The sequence below is a fragment of the Myotis lucifugus genome, unplaced genomic scaffold, assembly GCF_000147115.1.
Source record: "Myotis lucifugus unplaced genomic scaffold, Myoluc2.0 scaffold_111, whole genome shotgun sequence".
Lineage (NCBI taxonomy): Eukaryota > Metazoa > Chordata > Mammalia > Chiroptera > Vespertilionidae > Myotis > Myotis lucifugus.
The window spans coordinates 2466409-2483388 of record NW_005871159.1 but is presented as its reverse complement, the minus strand read 5'-3'; the positions used below and the strand labels follow the sequence as shown (position 1 = coordinate 2483388).

At 40.2% G+C, this 16980-nt stretch overlaps 2 protein-coding genes across 2 annotated transcripts in view; one reads left to right on the top strand and one right to left on the bottom strand.

Moving 5' to 3' along the window:
• Positions 1 to 16980, top strand: part of PKHD1 (PKHD1, fibrocystin/polyductin) — a 385419-nt gene that overhangs the window by 296046 nt on the left and 72393 nt on the right. The window lies entirely within an intron of this gene.
• Positions 1665 to 6001, bottom strand: LOC102427443 (scaffold attachment factor B1-like). The gene is given in 5 exon segments (XM_014459627.2): positions 1665 to 1743; positions 2740 to 4728; positions 4730 to 4774; positions 5305 to 5920; positions 5923 to 6001. Coding segments are annotated over 4 exon segments (2646 nt in total). The 3' UTR covers positions 1665 to 1743; positions 2740 to 2822.

Sequence of the window (16980 nt, the reverse complement as noted above, 5' to 3'; positions counted from 1 at the left end):
ATTGAATGCCATCAACAGGATCTATCTTTTGAAATAGATAGTCCCTCCACCTGTAGATGTGGAAACTGATGTAGAGACATTAGGTCACTTGCCCAAGTCATACAACTAATTAATAGGGGAGTCAGGACTGACTTTGTGTTTTTAACACTATGCCATATTATACACAGTCCCTTCCTTCTAGGATTTCTTCCTTCTTTCTGTGCATCCTCCAATATCAGGTCTGTAAATCTATCAGCTTTTATCAAACAGAAAGTCCTGTCTACACAGAACAAAGCAAAGTGTGCAATTATTCCAGCAATTATCCCTCCCAACTAGCAATAGTAACAGTTACCATGTATCCAGCAGATTCCATGTGCCGGGCATTGTGGTAAGTGGTTTATAAATGTTCCCATTTATCCTTTCAACAACCTTAACATGTAGGGATTGTTATTCCTTTTCAGCATCTAAAGAAATAGGGATTTAGAATAGTTAACTCATTTTTCATGGTCCCACGGCTAGAATGTGCAGAACCAAGATTTATTATCTATATTTGACTCCAAAGTCTGGGCTTGTAACCACTTCTAGATGATTATCATCTTGTGGCCTGAGTCATGGTGGGGTGCTATATTGAGATATATTTAACTGGGTAACTTACATATTTCCATTTTACACGGTAGAAAATCGAATTTTTAGTTAAAAAACAACTGTCAATTATTGTGACATTTTTGAAAGGCAATGTAATAGCATCCACAAAAAGGCCATATATATGACCATTTTTCATGTACAGACTAGTCTCTGTCACATCCAAGAAAAACATTGCCAGTATTAACCACTGGAGGTTGTGTGATGACACCCCATAGGGTAGTATGAGCTTTGGTCATGAGACCAAAATTTTATTATAGTAATTTTTTTGTAGCTTCTTTTTCCCTCAGTGAGTTCATGTAGTTTTTTTTGTTTTGTTTCAGTTTTCCTATTTAGACAAATATTTATTGAGTGCCCAGTGAGAGCAAAGCACTACTTTCTGATGGTATATCATAAAGGGGCATCAAGGTAGGTAAGAAACCCTTCCCACCCTCACACACGGGGGCAGGAGGGCCAGGCTACACGACAGAAAAGTAGTTGTTATAAAATTGGCACAAAGTACATTGGAGAGATCAAATAGTTGGGGATATCGACAAGGGCTTTAAGAAGGAAATAGAATTTGCCATTAGCCTACACCATTGGTTAAAGTTTCAAAAGACATGTAAGAAAGAGGGAAGGAAAATTGTTGTGTTTAGAAGTAGCAGACACAGGGCTGTCCTCTGTGTGACAGTATAGAAGCCTCGTCCACACACAGGGAGTTGGGTCTCTGCCTCCTTATGCCCTTGTTTTACCATCACTCAATTCTATTATAACCCATCTCATGCTCTACTGACATCATTCTACAAGCCCTGACTTCTCATCAGACTGTGCATTCCTTGAAGACAAAATCTTTAAAGTTTTAGTATAATCCCTGGAACATAAGGCATGTTTAGTAAATATTCATGGAATGAGGGATTAAATGAATAAATAGATGAAAACTGGTAAATGAGTGAAAATTTTAAAAATTCAAATTTAGTTTGCCAGTCAACTGTTTCACAAAGTAAATATTATAGATTTACTTAATGTAAAATTTTTGTAGCATTTTTTTTTGTGAACAGAAACACATTTATTACAAAAAAAAAAACCCCAAAAAACAAATTCACATTGTATCGAGCTACAATATGGCAGCAGATAAAAAAAAAAGAGGTTCTATGTGCTTCCTGGACTTGGAAGTCTATTTCTTTCACCAGGTAGGGGAAGTTTTCTGTCATTATTTCTTCAAATAGATTTTCAGTATCTTGCTCTCTCTCTTCTTTTGGCACCCCTATAATTCGGATGTTGGTATGCTTGAAGCTGTCCCAGAGGCTCCTTACACTATCTTCGTATTTTTGGATTCTCTTTTCATTTTGCTTTTCTGGTTGAGTGTTTTTTTTTTCCTTCGTATTTCAAATCTTTGACTTGATTCTTGCGATCCTCTAGTCTGCTGTTGGGACCCCAAACAAAAGGAATCCAAAAAGGACCACACCAAGATACATCATAATTAAAATGCCAAGAGCAAAAGACAAGGAGAGAATCCTAAAAGCAGCAAGAGAAAGAAAATCAGTTACCTACAAGGGAATACCCATACGACTATCAGCTGATTTCTCAACAGAAACTTTGCAGGCCAGAAGGGAGTGGCAAGAAATATTCAAAGTGCTGAATACCAAGAACCTACAACCAAGATTACTTTATCCAGCAAAGCTATCATTCAGAAGTGAAGGTCAGATAAAGAGCTTCACAGATTAGAAAAAGCTAAAGGAGTTCATCACCACCAAACCAGTATTATATGAAATGCTGAAAAGTATCCTTTAAGAAGAGGAATAAGAAGAAAAAGGTAAAGATACAAACTATGAACAACAAATACACATCTATCAACAAGTGAATCTAAAAATCAAGTGAATAAATAATCTCTGATGAACAGTATGAACTGGTAGAATCAGGGACATAGAAAGGGAATGGACTGACTATTCCTGGGGGTGGGGGGAAAAGGGGTGTGGGGGGTGCGGGAAGAGATTGGACAATAATTGTGCACCTATGGATGAGGACAGTGTGTGGGGAGTGAGGGCGGAGGGTGGGGTGGGAACTGGGTGGAGGGGAGTTATGGTGGGAAAAAAGAGGAACCAATGTAATAATCTGAACAATAAAGATTTAATTTTTAAAAAAGATTATTGTACACAGTTTAAGATAACTCCTAAAAGAACATACTCTGGTTGCCACATGACGGAACACAGGATTCCAAGCACTTAGTAGCGGCGAGTGAAGGGAGCGTCGTTGGGTGGGCTGCCCCGGTTCTGGCCAGCAAATCCACCTTGCATTCCACCACGCGGGATCACGTGACCCCGAGAGGCCCCATCTGGGGTAAAGCTGCCACATCCTGACATCCTTCCCCTGTTCATTATGTGACTTCGCCCAGAGTGACCGGACATACTTCTCTCACCACCTTGCCGCCTCTTGTGGTCCCTGTCTATCATGCCTCCATCAGTAGCGCCCTCAATTCTTCGGCCATGGTCCCCCCAGTCACGTCTGGATGGAGGAGGCAGTCCCCGGCCCTCGCGCTTCCTCTTGTCAGAGCCATATCCGCCCCACCTGTCACGGGAGTCCCGTCCATGGCGCTCTGGTCCTCCGTGGCGTTCAGGATAATGCTGTCCTCCTCTTTCTCCCATCATTGACTTTGAACCTTCTCTCCTGTCTACTGAGTGGTCAGGGTAGCGGCCCCGGTCTCTGTGGTCAAAGTCATGGAAGCGGTCGTAGCGGCTGAAGTCAGAATGGTAACGCTCATCCAGGGCAGCTCTCTTGGCTTCTGGCCAATAGGCATCCTCTCGCCAGCCATCCACATCATAGGGCCTCCGCACAGCAGGCCGCCGTTCCTGCTCATAGCGTAATTCCTGCTGTCGCCGTAGCTCCTCCCGCTCTTGGTGAATGCGCTCTTGTTCCTTCCTGCGCTCATGCTCCACATGCTTGAGCTCGCGCTCTAGCCGCTCCCGCTCCAGGCGGTGCCGATGGAAGGCCAGCCTCTCTCGGGCATACTCCAGCTGCTCCCGCTGCTCCCGCTGCTCCTGCTCCCACAGTGCCTGCATGCATTGCTCCTGCTCACTGCGCCCACACAACCTGCGGGACTCGCAGTCTCTTGATTTCCGAGGCTCTTTGACTCTATCAAAGGACACAACAGACCGCTTCTCTCTGCTGGCTGATTTGCGATCCTGGCTCTTAGAAACTCTCTCTTTGGATCCCGATGTTTTGACACTAATAACAGGCACACCTTTAGATTTATCCATTACTACAGTCCGCTCGGTTCCTCGACTACCTGATTTTGTGGTTCGAGATCGCTCTGAAGGGCCAGGTTTCTGATCATCTGGATCTTTACTCTTTTCTCCACTTCCATCTTCACCCTTTTTAGCATCATCTTTTCTGTCAGCTTTATCTTCCCTTTTAAGGTTTGCTGATCTGTCGCTGGTGCTGGACTTCTCTTTTTTCCCTTCACCTTCTCTTTTGTCAGAGGTTTCCTTTCCAGCAGGCTCATTTTTTGCCTTTTCCACTGAGATCATCTTTCCGTGGAGCTCAGTCTTGTGCAGGTGGTTAATGCATTTTGTGGCCTCTTCCGCTGTGGACATTGTCACAAAGCCGTAGCAGCGAGCTCCAGGACTCCGAGCATTTGTCACAACCTTGGCACCCACCACCTTTCCATATTTGCTGAAAAGATTCTTCAAATCTGTAGCTCTGGTGGTGGAAGAAAGTCCACTAACCCAAAAATTTCTACAACTGCTAAGACCTTTGTCCTCTTTGGAAAGCCGTTTTGTATCCGAATCATCTTCGACAGAATTTATTTTCTGATCAGCACCCTCACTGGCTGAGGACTCTTTAGGAGCTGGAGGGACTTCATTACAAGCTTCAAAAGAAAACTTCTTCATGTCTTCTTTGCTATCTCTGGGATCTGGGCTTGAGGCTTCCTGTGGTGCTTCTGTGACCCCCTCGCTAAAGGCTTCTGTGCGCTCTGAGGCTTTACTACTCTGCTCAGCTGGCTCCTCTAGCCCTACAGGCTCACAGTCCATCCTCTCGTCACCGCCTGTCTGCTCCACGGGCTCTCTTTTCACTACCGCTAACAGGGTGTCTGCCTTGCTCCACTGAGCTTGTGCTGTTGACTCGCTGGCCATAAAGGTCCTCTTCTTCCGAAAGCTTTCTGTCTGGCCGAACGCTACTTGTATCCTGTTAGGGTCCAGACCCAGCAGGTCCAGGGGTTCCCAAAGGTGTGGATGGAGTCAGCAAAGGAGGAATGACATGAAGGCAGCGTTCAGTTGATCAGCAGCCTAGCCAGGTTCTCTAGCCAGGATCTCCAGCCAAGTTCTGTCTTTTATTGTCTTGTTACATCTGTATTTATACCAGTTGATTTTAATCCTATCAATTTCTATTCCAAAGGTTAGGGCGTTTCTTATCTCCATTCCAGGGAGTAAAGATTATGTAATTTAAGTGTGATTGTTCGTAGTTAAAGTGATTAACTACCCGCCTGGCACTTAGTTAAGGGGTTTTATTCCCTCCCTAACTTCAGGGGAAAATCCCTACCTGGGGAAACAACCTTTCTCGGAGAGGTGACCTTGGTTAAAACACATAGCAACAAGAAGGGGAGCAAACATATTAAGAACAGTATGCCATATACGCCAGGTCCCTTGAAACATATGCTGTGTAGATGTTTTTTCCCTGCAGCGACTGTGTCAAGCAGCAAGGATGGACCGGCTTCCAGCAGTATCCTGTGCAAATGGCTGTTCCAGCTCGGAACCTTCTTCTTTTACTGGCTCAGCTTTACAAGTTTCCCCCAAAATGTCGAGTATTTTCTCATTTTCTGGCTCCAAGGATGGCTCTTCAATTTCCTGTAACATAGTGAAGTCAGATGATGAAGCATCTAAGTTATTTATAATTTCTCTGTCCTCTAGAGCATGTTCTTGAAGTTGCTCAGGAAGCTCTTTCAGTTCTCCCTCTAGCTCGCTACTATCAGACTCTAGGAGATTATCAGCATCATCGTCTTCCACACAATCTGCAACACTTCCATTATCGATTTCTGCTTCATCTAACACGCTGATATCCATCATGTCAATGTCCTGAAAGTTCTCCAAACTGGCTTCACCATCCTCCTGTCCATCCCCAGAATTTTCCTCCAGCCCATTATCTTCCAAACCTTCTTCTTCTGGTTTACGTCCTTTGTTAGATCTTTTTAATGTCTTCTTGTTTCCTTCAGAGGTAATTTCAATTTCATCAGGATGACCCCCTTCATCTTTAATTGCCTTTCTGAGCCTCTCCATCAGAACGCTCCGTTTCTTCAGCTCCGCCCGCAGATCGATCACCCGCAGGAGGTGCCATGTCCCGTCTCAGAGGAGGCGGAGCTCAGAGCCGCTGCACCCAAATCGCCTAGGCCTGAGAGAGTCTCCGCCATTCCAGGGACCCCGGGCTCCGCCACCCACTTCACACAGAACTGGGCCGGGGTTCTCTCAGCTCCTAGCACAAAATCTTTTTGTAGCATTTTAAAAGAATGTTCCGTATTCATTAATCTCAGGAGATTGTTCATGGCCACATACATTTTTGAAAACTCTGTTGCCATTTTGGAGATTCATCATGTGCATTAAAATATTAAAGGTTCTGATAAGTCCTGAAATTAAATTTTTAAAATAATATTTAAATTTGTGTTATGCAGTATTTCTTAAACTTTTTAACTAGAGAATACTTGTTTACACTACACATTAGTGATCCTTGGAATTAGTGTAATTTTCAGAATGAATGTTGGGAAATATTCATATTAGTTGATAGGAATATATGCCAGTTGAAAAAAAAATCTTACAGCATTTTTAATTTGGATGGTTCCCTGAAGGCTAATATGTTCCACTTCCCACTCAATGTATGGATGACCATTACCTTTACTTTTCCCAGGAAGTGGGCATCCACTCCCTTACAAGGCTTGCTAATATATTTTGAATAATTTTACTTTTTAGTATCTTCTTTTTATGATTTCCACATTACAGCCTTTTTGCCGGAAGCCGGTCCATCCTTGCTGCTTGACACAGTCGCTGCAGGAAAGAAACCTCTGCACAGCATATGTTTCAAGGGACCTCGCATATATAGCATATTGTTCTTAATATGTTTGCTCTCCTTAGTGCCATGTGTTTTAACCAAGGTCACCTCTCCGAGAAAGGTTGTTTCCCCAGGTGGGGATTTTTCCCTGAGGTTAGGGAGGGGATACAACCCCTTAACTAAGTGCCAGGCGGGTAGTTAATCACTTTAACTACAAATAATCACACTTAAGCTACATAATCTTTAATCCCTGGAATGGAGATAAGAAACGCCCTAACCTTTGCAATAGAAATTGACAGGATTAAAATCGACTGGTATAAATACAGATGTAACAAGACAATAAACATCAGATCCTAACCAGAACTTGGCCGGAGCTCTTAACCAGAACTTCACTGGAGATCCGGACCAGAACTTGGCTGGAGTTCCTGGCTAGAGATCCTGGCTAGGCTGCTGATCAACTGAAGGCTGTCTCCATGTCATTCCTTCATCGCTGACTCTGTCCACACCTTTGGGGACCCCTGGACCCGCTGGGGTTGGAACCCAGCAATATTTAAGGATAATAAAACAGCAATCTTATAATGACCCAATATGCCTCTTTCAAGCATAAAAATTCTAAATTTCATCTGATAGTCAATATATGACAGATTGTTTTTTAGTCTTCACTTTTTAGACTGGCTTATTTTTTATATTCATTAGTTTGTGAATGATTTTTCCAAAATGTAGAAATTAGTTTTTTTTCATATGAGTTGCAAGATTTTTCCTACTTTCTTAATTTAGTTTAGATTTTAATATTCTTTGTAGACATGTTTAATTCTTATAGTCAAATTTCTCAAATCTTTTCATATGGTTTCTAGATTTTTATGTATGCTAAGAAAGATCTCCACAGCTCTAAGATCATTTAACTTCATTAATATTTTCTGTTAATTCTAATGATTCATTTTTTTAATCTTTAACCCATGTAGAATTTATTTTTGTGAAGGAAAAGATATAAATTTTTTCCTTAGGTGATTAGTCAAATGCTTCAACATCATTAATTGAAGAATTTCTATTTTCCCATGATTTAAAACATCATCTTTGTTATAAACTATGTTCTCAAAGAAATTTAGATTTCTGACCTTTAAAAATATTTTGCTCCATCCTTATGCTATCTATAGTATATTTTTAATTATTACATTCAAATTGTCAAGAATTGCATTAGTTTTTATATCTAGTGAGTATGCAAATATATGGAGATAAACTGAAAACTAGATCAAACAATCTTTTAAATCCATGAAATTGAAATGAGAAAATTTCATGAATTTGTTTGGTACCTATTGGTAAGGAAACTATTGATGGGCTGCTTAAGTATTCCCTTCCATTAAAATGCACATACACAAATGTAAAATAATCCAACAGACAAACAACATCTATCTGTCTTAGGTATAAAACCAGTTGAAATTTGAGCTTCTATCTACTAAATCTTTCAATACTACTGTACCGAAAGAATGAAATGCAAGATTCTTCTATTATTAAAATTTGAAAAATGAAAACACATGAATTCCTAAAAATAATAAGGTAGGAATTTTTTAAAGAGAAAGAAAGGGAAAAAAAAGAAAATGAAAAAGGGAAAAGAGAGAGCCAGTATATTGCCATGGCAAAAAGTAAAATAATTTCTTTTAGTTACAGGTGTTCAAAAATGTCCCTGCTTGTGGAATACTGATGTTACTGTTTCTCATACAACAAAGGCATAGAAATGTGAATAGATCTCAATAAAATGTGGGGAAATTTTACTCAAAACTGTTCTCGAAGGTCACTTGATGGAGCCTCTTGGCATCAGGCAACCATCTAATGGCCTATACTTGTGACTCAGAAATTACCTTCAAGATTTTGGTTGAGTGAATAAATGAAACAGTAAAACACACAGTAAAAAAGAGAAGACTCTGCCTTGTACCTGTCTGCCGTCCAGATCTTTAATACCACTGCTCAGAGGGATCAACTGGGAAGTTACCATTTTAGAAAATCATCTATATGTATCATTATTTTAATAAGAATAATGATAGTAAAACTCATTTATGTAACAAATGGGAATTCTGAAAAATGAGTTGGTTATTATGGAAAGCATGTCAAGAAAAGAGAGACAGAGGAAAATAAATTTTCCTACATCTGGAAGCCAATCTTTCAACTACAGAATTAGGGGCTCCCTGTAGGACCCAGTTCCAATTTGCTTAGGTCCTTCTCAGGAGAAATATTAATAAAAATTGAATAGAAGTTCCTGAGAGTAATTGCCATGGAGAAAGGGAGTCAAAGTTGAATTTTTAAATGCGGTTGAGGGTAATAACCTCTTCCCTTACCTTTCCTTGAGCATAGCCCCAGTGGAAACCAGCCTATCTCTACACCTAGGCTGTGTTCTCTCTTTCTGCTTAAACACTTTAGACTCTAAAGTTTAGAGGCAAAGGAGCAGACCCTAGAACTATAAAAGACACATAAAATACTTAGCTCCATAGCTGGCTCAGGATAAGCGATGAGTGAAATACTACTGACCACTAGTTTGTTGCCCCAACTTCTCATGGACCTGGCTGGGATTATGACTTGAACATTTGAGCATCATATCTGAGCTGGTCCTTGTGTTAGTATTCTATTGCTGCCATAACAAATTTAGTAGCTTAAACAACATCCATGTATTACCTCATAGTTCTGTAGGTCAAAAGTTTAGTATACTAAACTTTGTGTCCCCCAAGGCCATATTTAGGATGTTGGCAGGACTGCATTTCTTTCTGAAGTCTTCAGAATGAATTCACATCCAATCTCACTTTTTTTTTTTCTGAATTCAGTTCCATGTGACTGTAGGACTGAGGTCCCCATTCCCTTGCTTGTTGTAGGCTGGGGGTCATGCCCAGCTTCTAGGACTTATGGCTCCCTTCATCTTCAAAGCCAGCGACCTAGATTTGTGTCCCTAGATTGTATCAAGAACCTCTCCTGCCTTCTCTTCCACCGCATCTCTCTGATTCCAGCCAAAGAAAGTTATCTGCATTTTAAAGTTTTATAGTATTAGATTGGGTCCACTCTGATAATTTCCCCACTTTATGACCTATAACCTTGATCACATCTGCAAAGTCCTTTGCCATATTCACAAGTTCAGGATTAGGGTATGGACATCTTTGGGAGGTTAATCATCCTACTATGGTCCTTTGTAAGGCCTAAGTTTTAGTTGCAGAAGGTGGGAGAATATGGAATAAGAAATACTAACTTGGAATACTGATGCTATAACTGAAAGATTTCTTCTCTCACAGGAAGCAAGCTAGACTGTTTATCTTGTTTCAGTTAGTGTAGAAATGCGGAGGGTTTCATATCTGCTCTATAGGCTGGACATCAGGTTTTGATGGCAAATTGTCAGTATGATCTGGTTTATGTGATGTGATTATGTAACATTATGAATCTTAACCTGATTTTGGTCTTATTTTTGTTAAAGTTGAAGCAGAAAAATACCTTATTTTGATATGCAATGAAATATATACTTTACTACATGTACAGGGTGAGACAAACAGGTTTACAGTTCATATGGAAAACAATACAATAATTAATACTCCATAAATAATAATAATACAATAATAAACTCTGTATTTCATGTACTCATCACTGTAAACCCACACTGTATTTTAAATATGATTGTGTACTGTGTACTACCTTTGATATATTTACCTGCTATGCTAGTGCTTCTAAATATGGCCAGCATTTGCCTCATGCACCAATCTCCCTTGAGTTCCATGGAACAGCGTTTAGGCACTAGAAAGTCTTGGATGCCCAGTGCCTGATGATGCTCAGTGACACCAATGTGAACTCCTGTAATAAAGAAAAGCAGCTCATTTCCCCTGGCCTCGCAGACACCTCGATGGCCTCCCCAAATAGCTGAGTATGAGCTTGCAGAAGCTTCGACGAGGGAGCACAGCATTGGCAGCAATTAATTTTGCAGAGAAAGCAGTCTGTTTAAAGCTGCCTGCAGTCTAAACTGGGGGTTGTTGTTCAAGGCCACCAGAGCTGCAGTGGGCTCAGGCTGGCTCATCAACAAAACAACAATGCTAAAATATGGCCTCTTGGGTTTTGCAGAAGAAGGAACTAGCGGGGCAGTGAATTATGCTCACCTGCTAGAGCTGGGTGAAGACTGTAATTGTTTAGCCCCCTAGCACTACCCTGCAAGGGTTAAAGTGACAGAGATATTAGTGTGATGGCTAAAATTGTTGGTTTGAAGCTCTCGGCTATACGCAGACTGTTATTTACCGGACTTGGTCGATTTACTTCTTAATGCAATAATGACCTGTGAAATGAAACGTGAGCTAGACAATTGTTCCTCATTGTTTCCAGTAAAACATCCTTTCATACCCCATTAAACCACCATTAATTCCATATGAAAGAGAGTCACGCACAAGCACTGATGGTATCTCTCTTTCTTTCTGGGACTTTCTTGCCCCCAATGCTCCTGTTTCATTTTTCTTCTTCCTTTCCCTTCCTTCCTTCCTTCCTTCCTTCCTTCCTTCCTTCCTTCCTTCCTTCCTTCCTTCCTTCCTCTCGTCTTTTCTCCAAATATAATATGAGTGTAATGGTGTACATGGTGGGAAATTCCTTTGAAGGACATGCTGACTTACATGGCTTCCAAAACAGGGGCAAGGTTTCCATTGCTGAGCCTCCACCTGGCTCTCCATTTGCCTTGGATATAAAAATAGCTACAGAAATGGAAATGTTTTAAAAATAAGGAGCAATTGTTTAGCCTTGTTTAAAAGAGATCCAGGTGCCTATCCCAATAACCATTGCTGGGGAAGCCACCAGGTGTGTGGTCGAAGTCTCTTCATAGGCCTGGGGAGAGCTTCTTCCCACAGCAGGAACTCATGGGTCATAGTTACAGGAAGGCCCTGTATTGTCCAGGAGCCAACTAGCTTTGAACCTCTTCCCCTTCTCCCTGGACCTACTCTCACTTCTCTGTGAGGAGAGGCCACAACCAAGAAGTGCCGAGTCATATGGCATGAGAGGTACTCTAAGCATTTCTCCTCTCTGACCCCTTTCTCCCTACAACCTCATAGCTGGAGGTTGTCTTGAGTTTCTTCACTGAGTGACTGGGATGTTTTTCTGCCCACATTGCCTCTTGCTGTTTGCCTGGCCACTATGTCACTTTAGTCTCTGCCTCCATGCTCACACTGCCTTCTCCTCTTCTGCAGTTGACTCTCCCTCAGCCTCCTTCTTAGGAGGACACTTGTGACGATATTTAGAGCCCACCTGGTTAATCCCAGGTACTTTCCCCATCTTTATATCCTTCATCTCATCTGCAAAGTCCCTTTGCCACCAAGGCAACATTCACATATTCTGATGATTACCACATGGACTTCTTGGGGCCATTATTCCAACGAAGATACTCGGTGATTCCAAGATTCTGAGATGAATCCATATTTGGTGATTTTAGGTATTTTCTTTCCCCTTTCTCCTTCTGAAAGGGAAGAAGGAGAAAAGGGAAGGAAACTATCTGGAATCTCTTAAATCATTCTTGATCATACACATATGCACAACATAAAAAATAATGTTTCACCGTTATTTTTAAAAATATATTTTATTGACTTCAGAGAGAAAGGGAGATGGGGAAAGAAAGTTAGAAACATCAATGATGAGAGAGAATAATTGATCAGCTGCCTCCTGCACACCTCCCACTGGGGATCCAGCCCACAAGTCGGGCATGTGCCCGGACGAGGAATCGAACGGTGACCTTCTGATTTCTAGGTTGATTCTCAACTACTGAGACACACCAGTTGGGCTCACCATTAATTTAAAAAAATATATCCTTTCTTATTTTTACATTCACTTTGGAGGTAGATTTAACACCATTTGAAATTCTCAAGAATTGATTTTCCCATCTCTCTCAAAATTGTTCCACACAAACTTGAACTGCTCTTACATAGTCAATAGTTATATAGCTATAAACTCTGCACTGGTCTATCTGATTAGTTCCTGCTAATTGGAAAAGTTAGTAAATTCCCTAGCTCTCCCCCTCCAAACAGGGCCATGCATGCTGAGGAAAGAATGGTGCAGGAGGGTGAGCATGAAAGATGATTCTGTCTGTTTATGATAAGGAGAAAGGCCATTTAGTCTTACCCTGTGAACCTGCTTTTGAATCTCTTGTAAAACAGGGCTTATCACCTCACTGTTTCCTAGAAGGTTTCTGTTGAAAACATATCCAGAATTTATTACTTGCGGCTGGTATCATGGAGGTCCTGGAATAAAAATGACTCTTTTATAAACAATATAAGATAAGCACTTGCAAGTACATAAACAGTCCTCTGAGTGGACTGGATGGTGGGGTTTTGACAGGAGAAAAGAGCTTTCATATAGCCTAAAGACCAGACATATATGACCAGACATATATTCCCTGTCAAGCCAGTATTCCCCCCTCCCCCCGCCATAGTAGAAAGCCTTTTAATAAAAAGTTAATTTAAAAACTAAGTAATTAGTGACCTAAATAAATGATAAATGGCTTATCTAAAATGAGCTTAACCTTTTCGAAAGAGAAACACTAAGTAAAGCAACCCTTTACTGCTTAGACCAAGCTTATTCCTGTCCCTGTTCCATGTTGCAAAAGTTCACGGAGGCCCTGTGTGTCTTTAAAGGAGATTCAGAAAGAAGTGAAGTCTTACTCCTCTGACAACCTTGGAACTTACTGGTGATGTTATCATTCATGTTACTTTTTGTTTAGAATGGTTAATTATGTTAGCATATTGTGGTGACATCTTTTCCCAATTTGATTATAACTTCCTGGGGGCAACAAAGATTTATTATGCTAATTTTAGTGTAGCTTAACCAACATGAATTGATTCTTTATTACAATGTAATAATAGCTACTACCATGAAAGTAGCTTCCATTTACTGAGTACCTCTTATATGCCAGACATTGTGTTAGGTGCTTTATATATCATATCTTTATAACTTAGAAAGTAAGCCTAATTGTCATCATTCTAAATGTGACAAAACTGAGCCTCACTGAGATTAGGGATTTTGTTCAAAAGGATACATCTAATGGTAAAGCCAGAATTTGTGTCCAAGTCTTTCTGAATTCAGGCCCATGCTTTTTTTCTTAATGTTCATGACCTTTCCAATATATAGGCTTTCTGGGGGATTATATATGAGATTCATCTTTGACCCTCAAAGAGCTAATGATTTAGTAAAGAATTAAAGTACCCAACTATGATATGAAGCAATATAAGATAAACACTTGCAATTACATAAATAGTACTTACAATGGACAGCCTGGGAGGGATTTTGACAAAAGGAGAAAATAACTTTCCATATTGAGGCATGAATAAAGAATGCAGAGGTGTGGGGCATTTTTTAAATTATTATTATTATTATTATTATTATTATTATTATTTTTGGCTGCAGTATCAGAAATAGGTTGAGAAGAACAGGAGAGTGGAACCATATTTTTGGAAAGCCTTGAATGCCAGACTAAAGTACTTCTATTTACTTCAGTAGCTTTTGAGGGGCCTTCAAAGAGTTTAGAATAGAGGAGGAGGCCGTAGGAAGCTGTATTTTAGAAAGAGTGTTGAGACAGCAGGAAGCAGGGTGAAGAATGGGTTGGAGCATACACCAAATGGAAAGACTTGTTAGGACACTGTTCCGTTTGTTTGGATTTAGAGGAAATGCATTGAGGATCTGGAGGAGATTGATGGCAATCAGAATGAAGAGGATGGTACAGATCAAAGAAATACAAAAGAGAGGAAATAGAAAGGGTTTGCCTACTCCTGACTTGGGAACTGATGCTAAGAAGGCAACAGTGACTCCATTGTCCATAGTCAGAATATCTTGGGGAATGGAGGTTCCAATAGCAGATTGGGAGATGTAAGAAAGAAGAGGATGATTGCCTAAGCTCTGCCTTTAGTAAGTTTGGGGTGACCAATATATGGGAGAGGAGCTATTCAGATATTCATCGGGTGCTTGGAATTTCTGAGATTAGAGATTGGGAGATAAGTTACAGTTAGAGATAAAATGGAAAATTATCTCAAATAGATAATAGTTGAAAAATAAGGTAAAAGAGATTGTTACAGAAGGGAAAAAGGCAATAAAATGGAGCCAGAACTTTGGGGGATGCCTGGCACTGAGGAGAGCTTTTGTTTGAAAGTGTGCAAGCAAACAAGTAGCCAGTGATGAAGCTGGACAAGTGCACCAGAGCCGGATCCTGAGGAGCCCTGTCAGACATTCTAAGAAAATGAAATTTCACTCCACTTGCAATAGGGACTGATGTGATTTACTCTGTATTTTTAAAACTCTGGAAGAATAAATGGAGGTTTGCAAGAATTGATAAGAGAGAAACGAATTAGCAATTCTATTGCAGTGACCCAGACAGTAGCATGGAATACTCCCATAGTAATAGAAATCTGCTAATTTTCTGACAATTTGGAAAAATATGTAATAGGAGATATAGAAATATGATTGATAATAGTATTGATTAAGATTGTTCTGTTCTACTGGCTATGCCCTCCTTGCCCTGAAAACTTCCCTGATGTTGGGAATGCTAAATACAAGTAATTCATTAAGATTCACTAGAATTAAGACTTTCTTAAGAATACACACAGTAAGAGTCCTTTTAAGACTTTCCTTTTCACTCACAGAAGACTCATGGCGAGATGACATGTGTCAGAAACTGTCAGGCAATGCGGATAAAATTGTGACTAAGGAATGATCCTGCCCTTGAAGAACTGCCAGACCTGGCTTTGTTTCTGGATTTTCCCACAAGAGAGCAAAGCCATTTATTGTATAGTATAATTAGTCTAATTAAAAGATTGGGAAATTAGTTCTACTATTATATAAAGAGATACAATATGCATAAGGTAATTTCACTTTATAAAGATAGTAACAATTATCTCTTTTGATTCGCACAACAATCCGCCACGTCTGGGGTTTGCAGTGAGGTGATTAATTTTGCCCCCAGGGGACATTTGGCAATGTTTGAAGACATTTTCAGTTGTCCCAAGTGGAGGAGTGCTAATGGCATCTAGAGGGTGGAGACCAGAGAGGTTACTATACATCCCACGATGCATAGTACAGCCCCCACAACGAAGGATTATCCAGCCCAACTTTTCAATAATGTTGAGGGTGAATAATTCTACTCTGGGTTATTTCCATTTTTTACCTGTAAGAAACAAAAATGCCCAAAACATAATCTAGTTCCAAATTGTACACATTCTCTGTTACACCACATTACCTGTCTCAGAAGCTTTAGTGTCTGACTGACATTTAAGTTATATCTGTATTCATATGCATACTTAAAACTGGCTGTTTCTTCATGTGTACAAAGCAGCCATGCACATATATTAAGACTTGGTCAGTCTAGCCAGGTATTCAGAAGCCTATGTGGACTATCAACTGAACTAAAGAAAGCAATGAAATGTCTGAATAGTTTAAACACACAAAAAAGTATAACACTCTGCCAGGTTATGAATACTTAAATGATAATTTCCCACAACGTAAATAAAAAGTAAACTCCATACACAGGAACATTGCATTTGTATTTCTCTTTGTCTTATTAAGTGTGCTTGCTTGCATGATCATGTTGAACTGCATTATCAACTTTAAGTGCTGTTTTGTGCTTTTTTTATTTCATTGTGTCTCCATTTGTACTTGTTCTCATTTTATGTGAAAGAAGCCAGAAATATCATATATCACTTTCATTGAGACCATCTCTATTTATCTATAGATCAGATGGTAGATAATGTTATTTAATGATTCTGACATAGCATCATCTTCTTTTCATGCTCAACTTCAAATTACACCAATACTAACTAAGCTTATTGCTTAAACTTCAAGTTGATAAATCTGAAAAGGAGTTTTTAATATTTCTATATATCCTTTAGATATTTTACCTCCTAAGTAACAGTGACTGGACACACTTTCATACGCTATGAACATTAGGGACAATATTTCATGATTCAATTACATAAAGGCAACTTTTTCACCATTTTCCGTTTCTAGAGGAAGTATGTTTATTCATTGGATGAGTGTAGTGAGGTGCGCACAGTAGAGAGAGACTATGATTGACATGTAGGCCAGTAGACAGTGGTAAATGATTTGTAGGAGGTTGTTCTTCCTCCTACAACTTCTATTCAACCCATCTGCCCTCAGGCCTTAAGTTCCAATAGAAAAGATTGACCATTTGAGTATAATGAAGAATATTTTGTCACCCAGCCGGCCTGGCTTGGTGGTTGAGCATTGACCTATGAACCAGGAGGTCGTGGTTTGATTCCTGGTCAGGGCACATGCCCGGGTTGTGGGCTCGATCCGCAGTGTGGGGCCTGCAGGAGGCAGCCAATCAAGGATTTTCTCTCGTCATTGATGTTT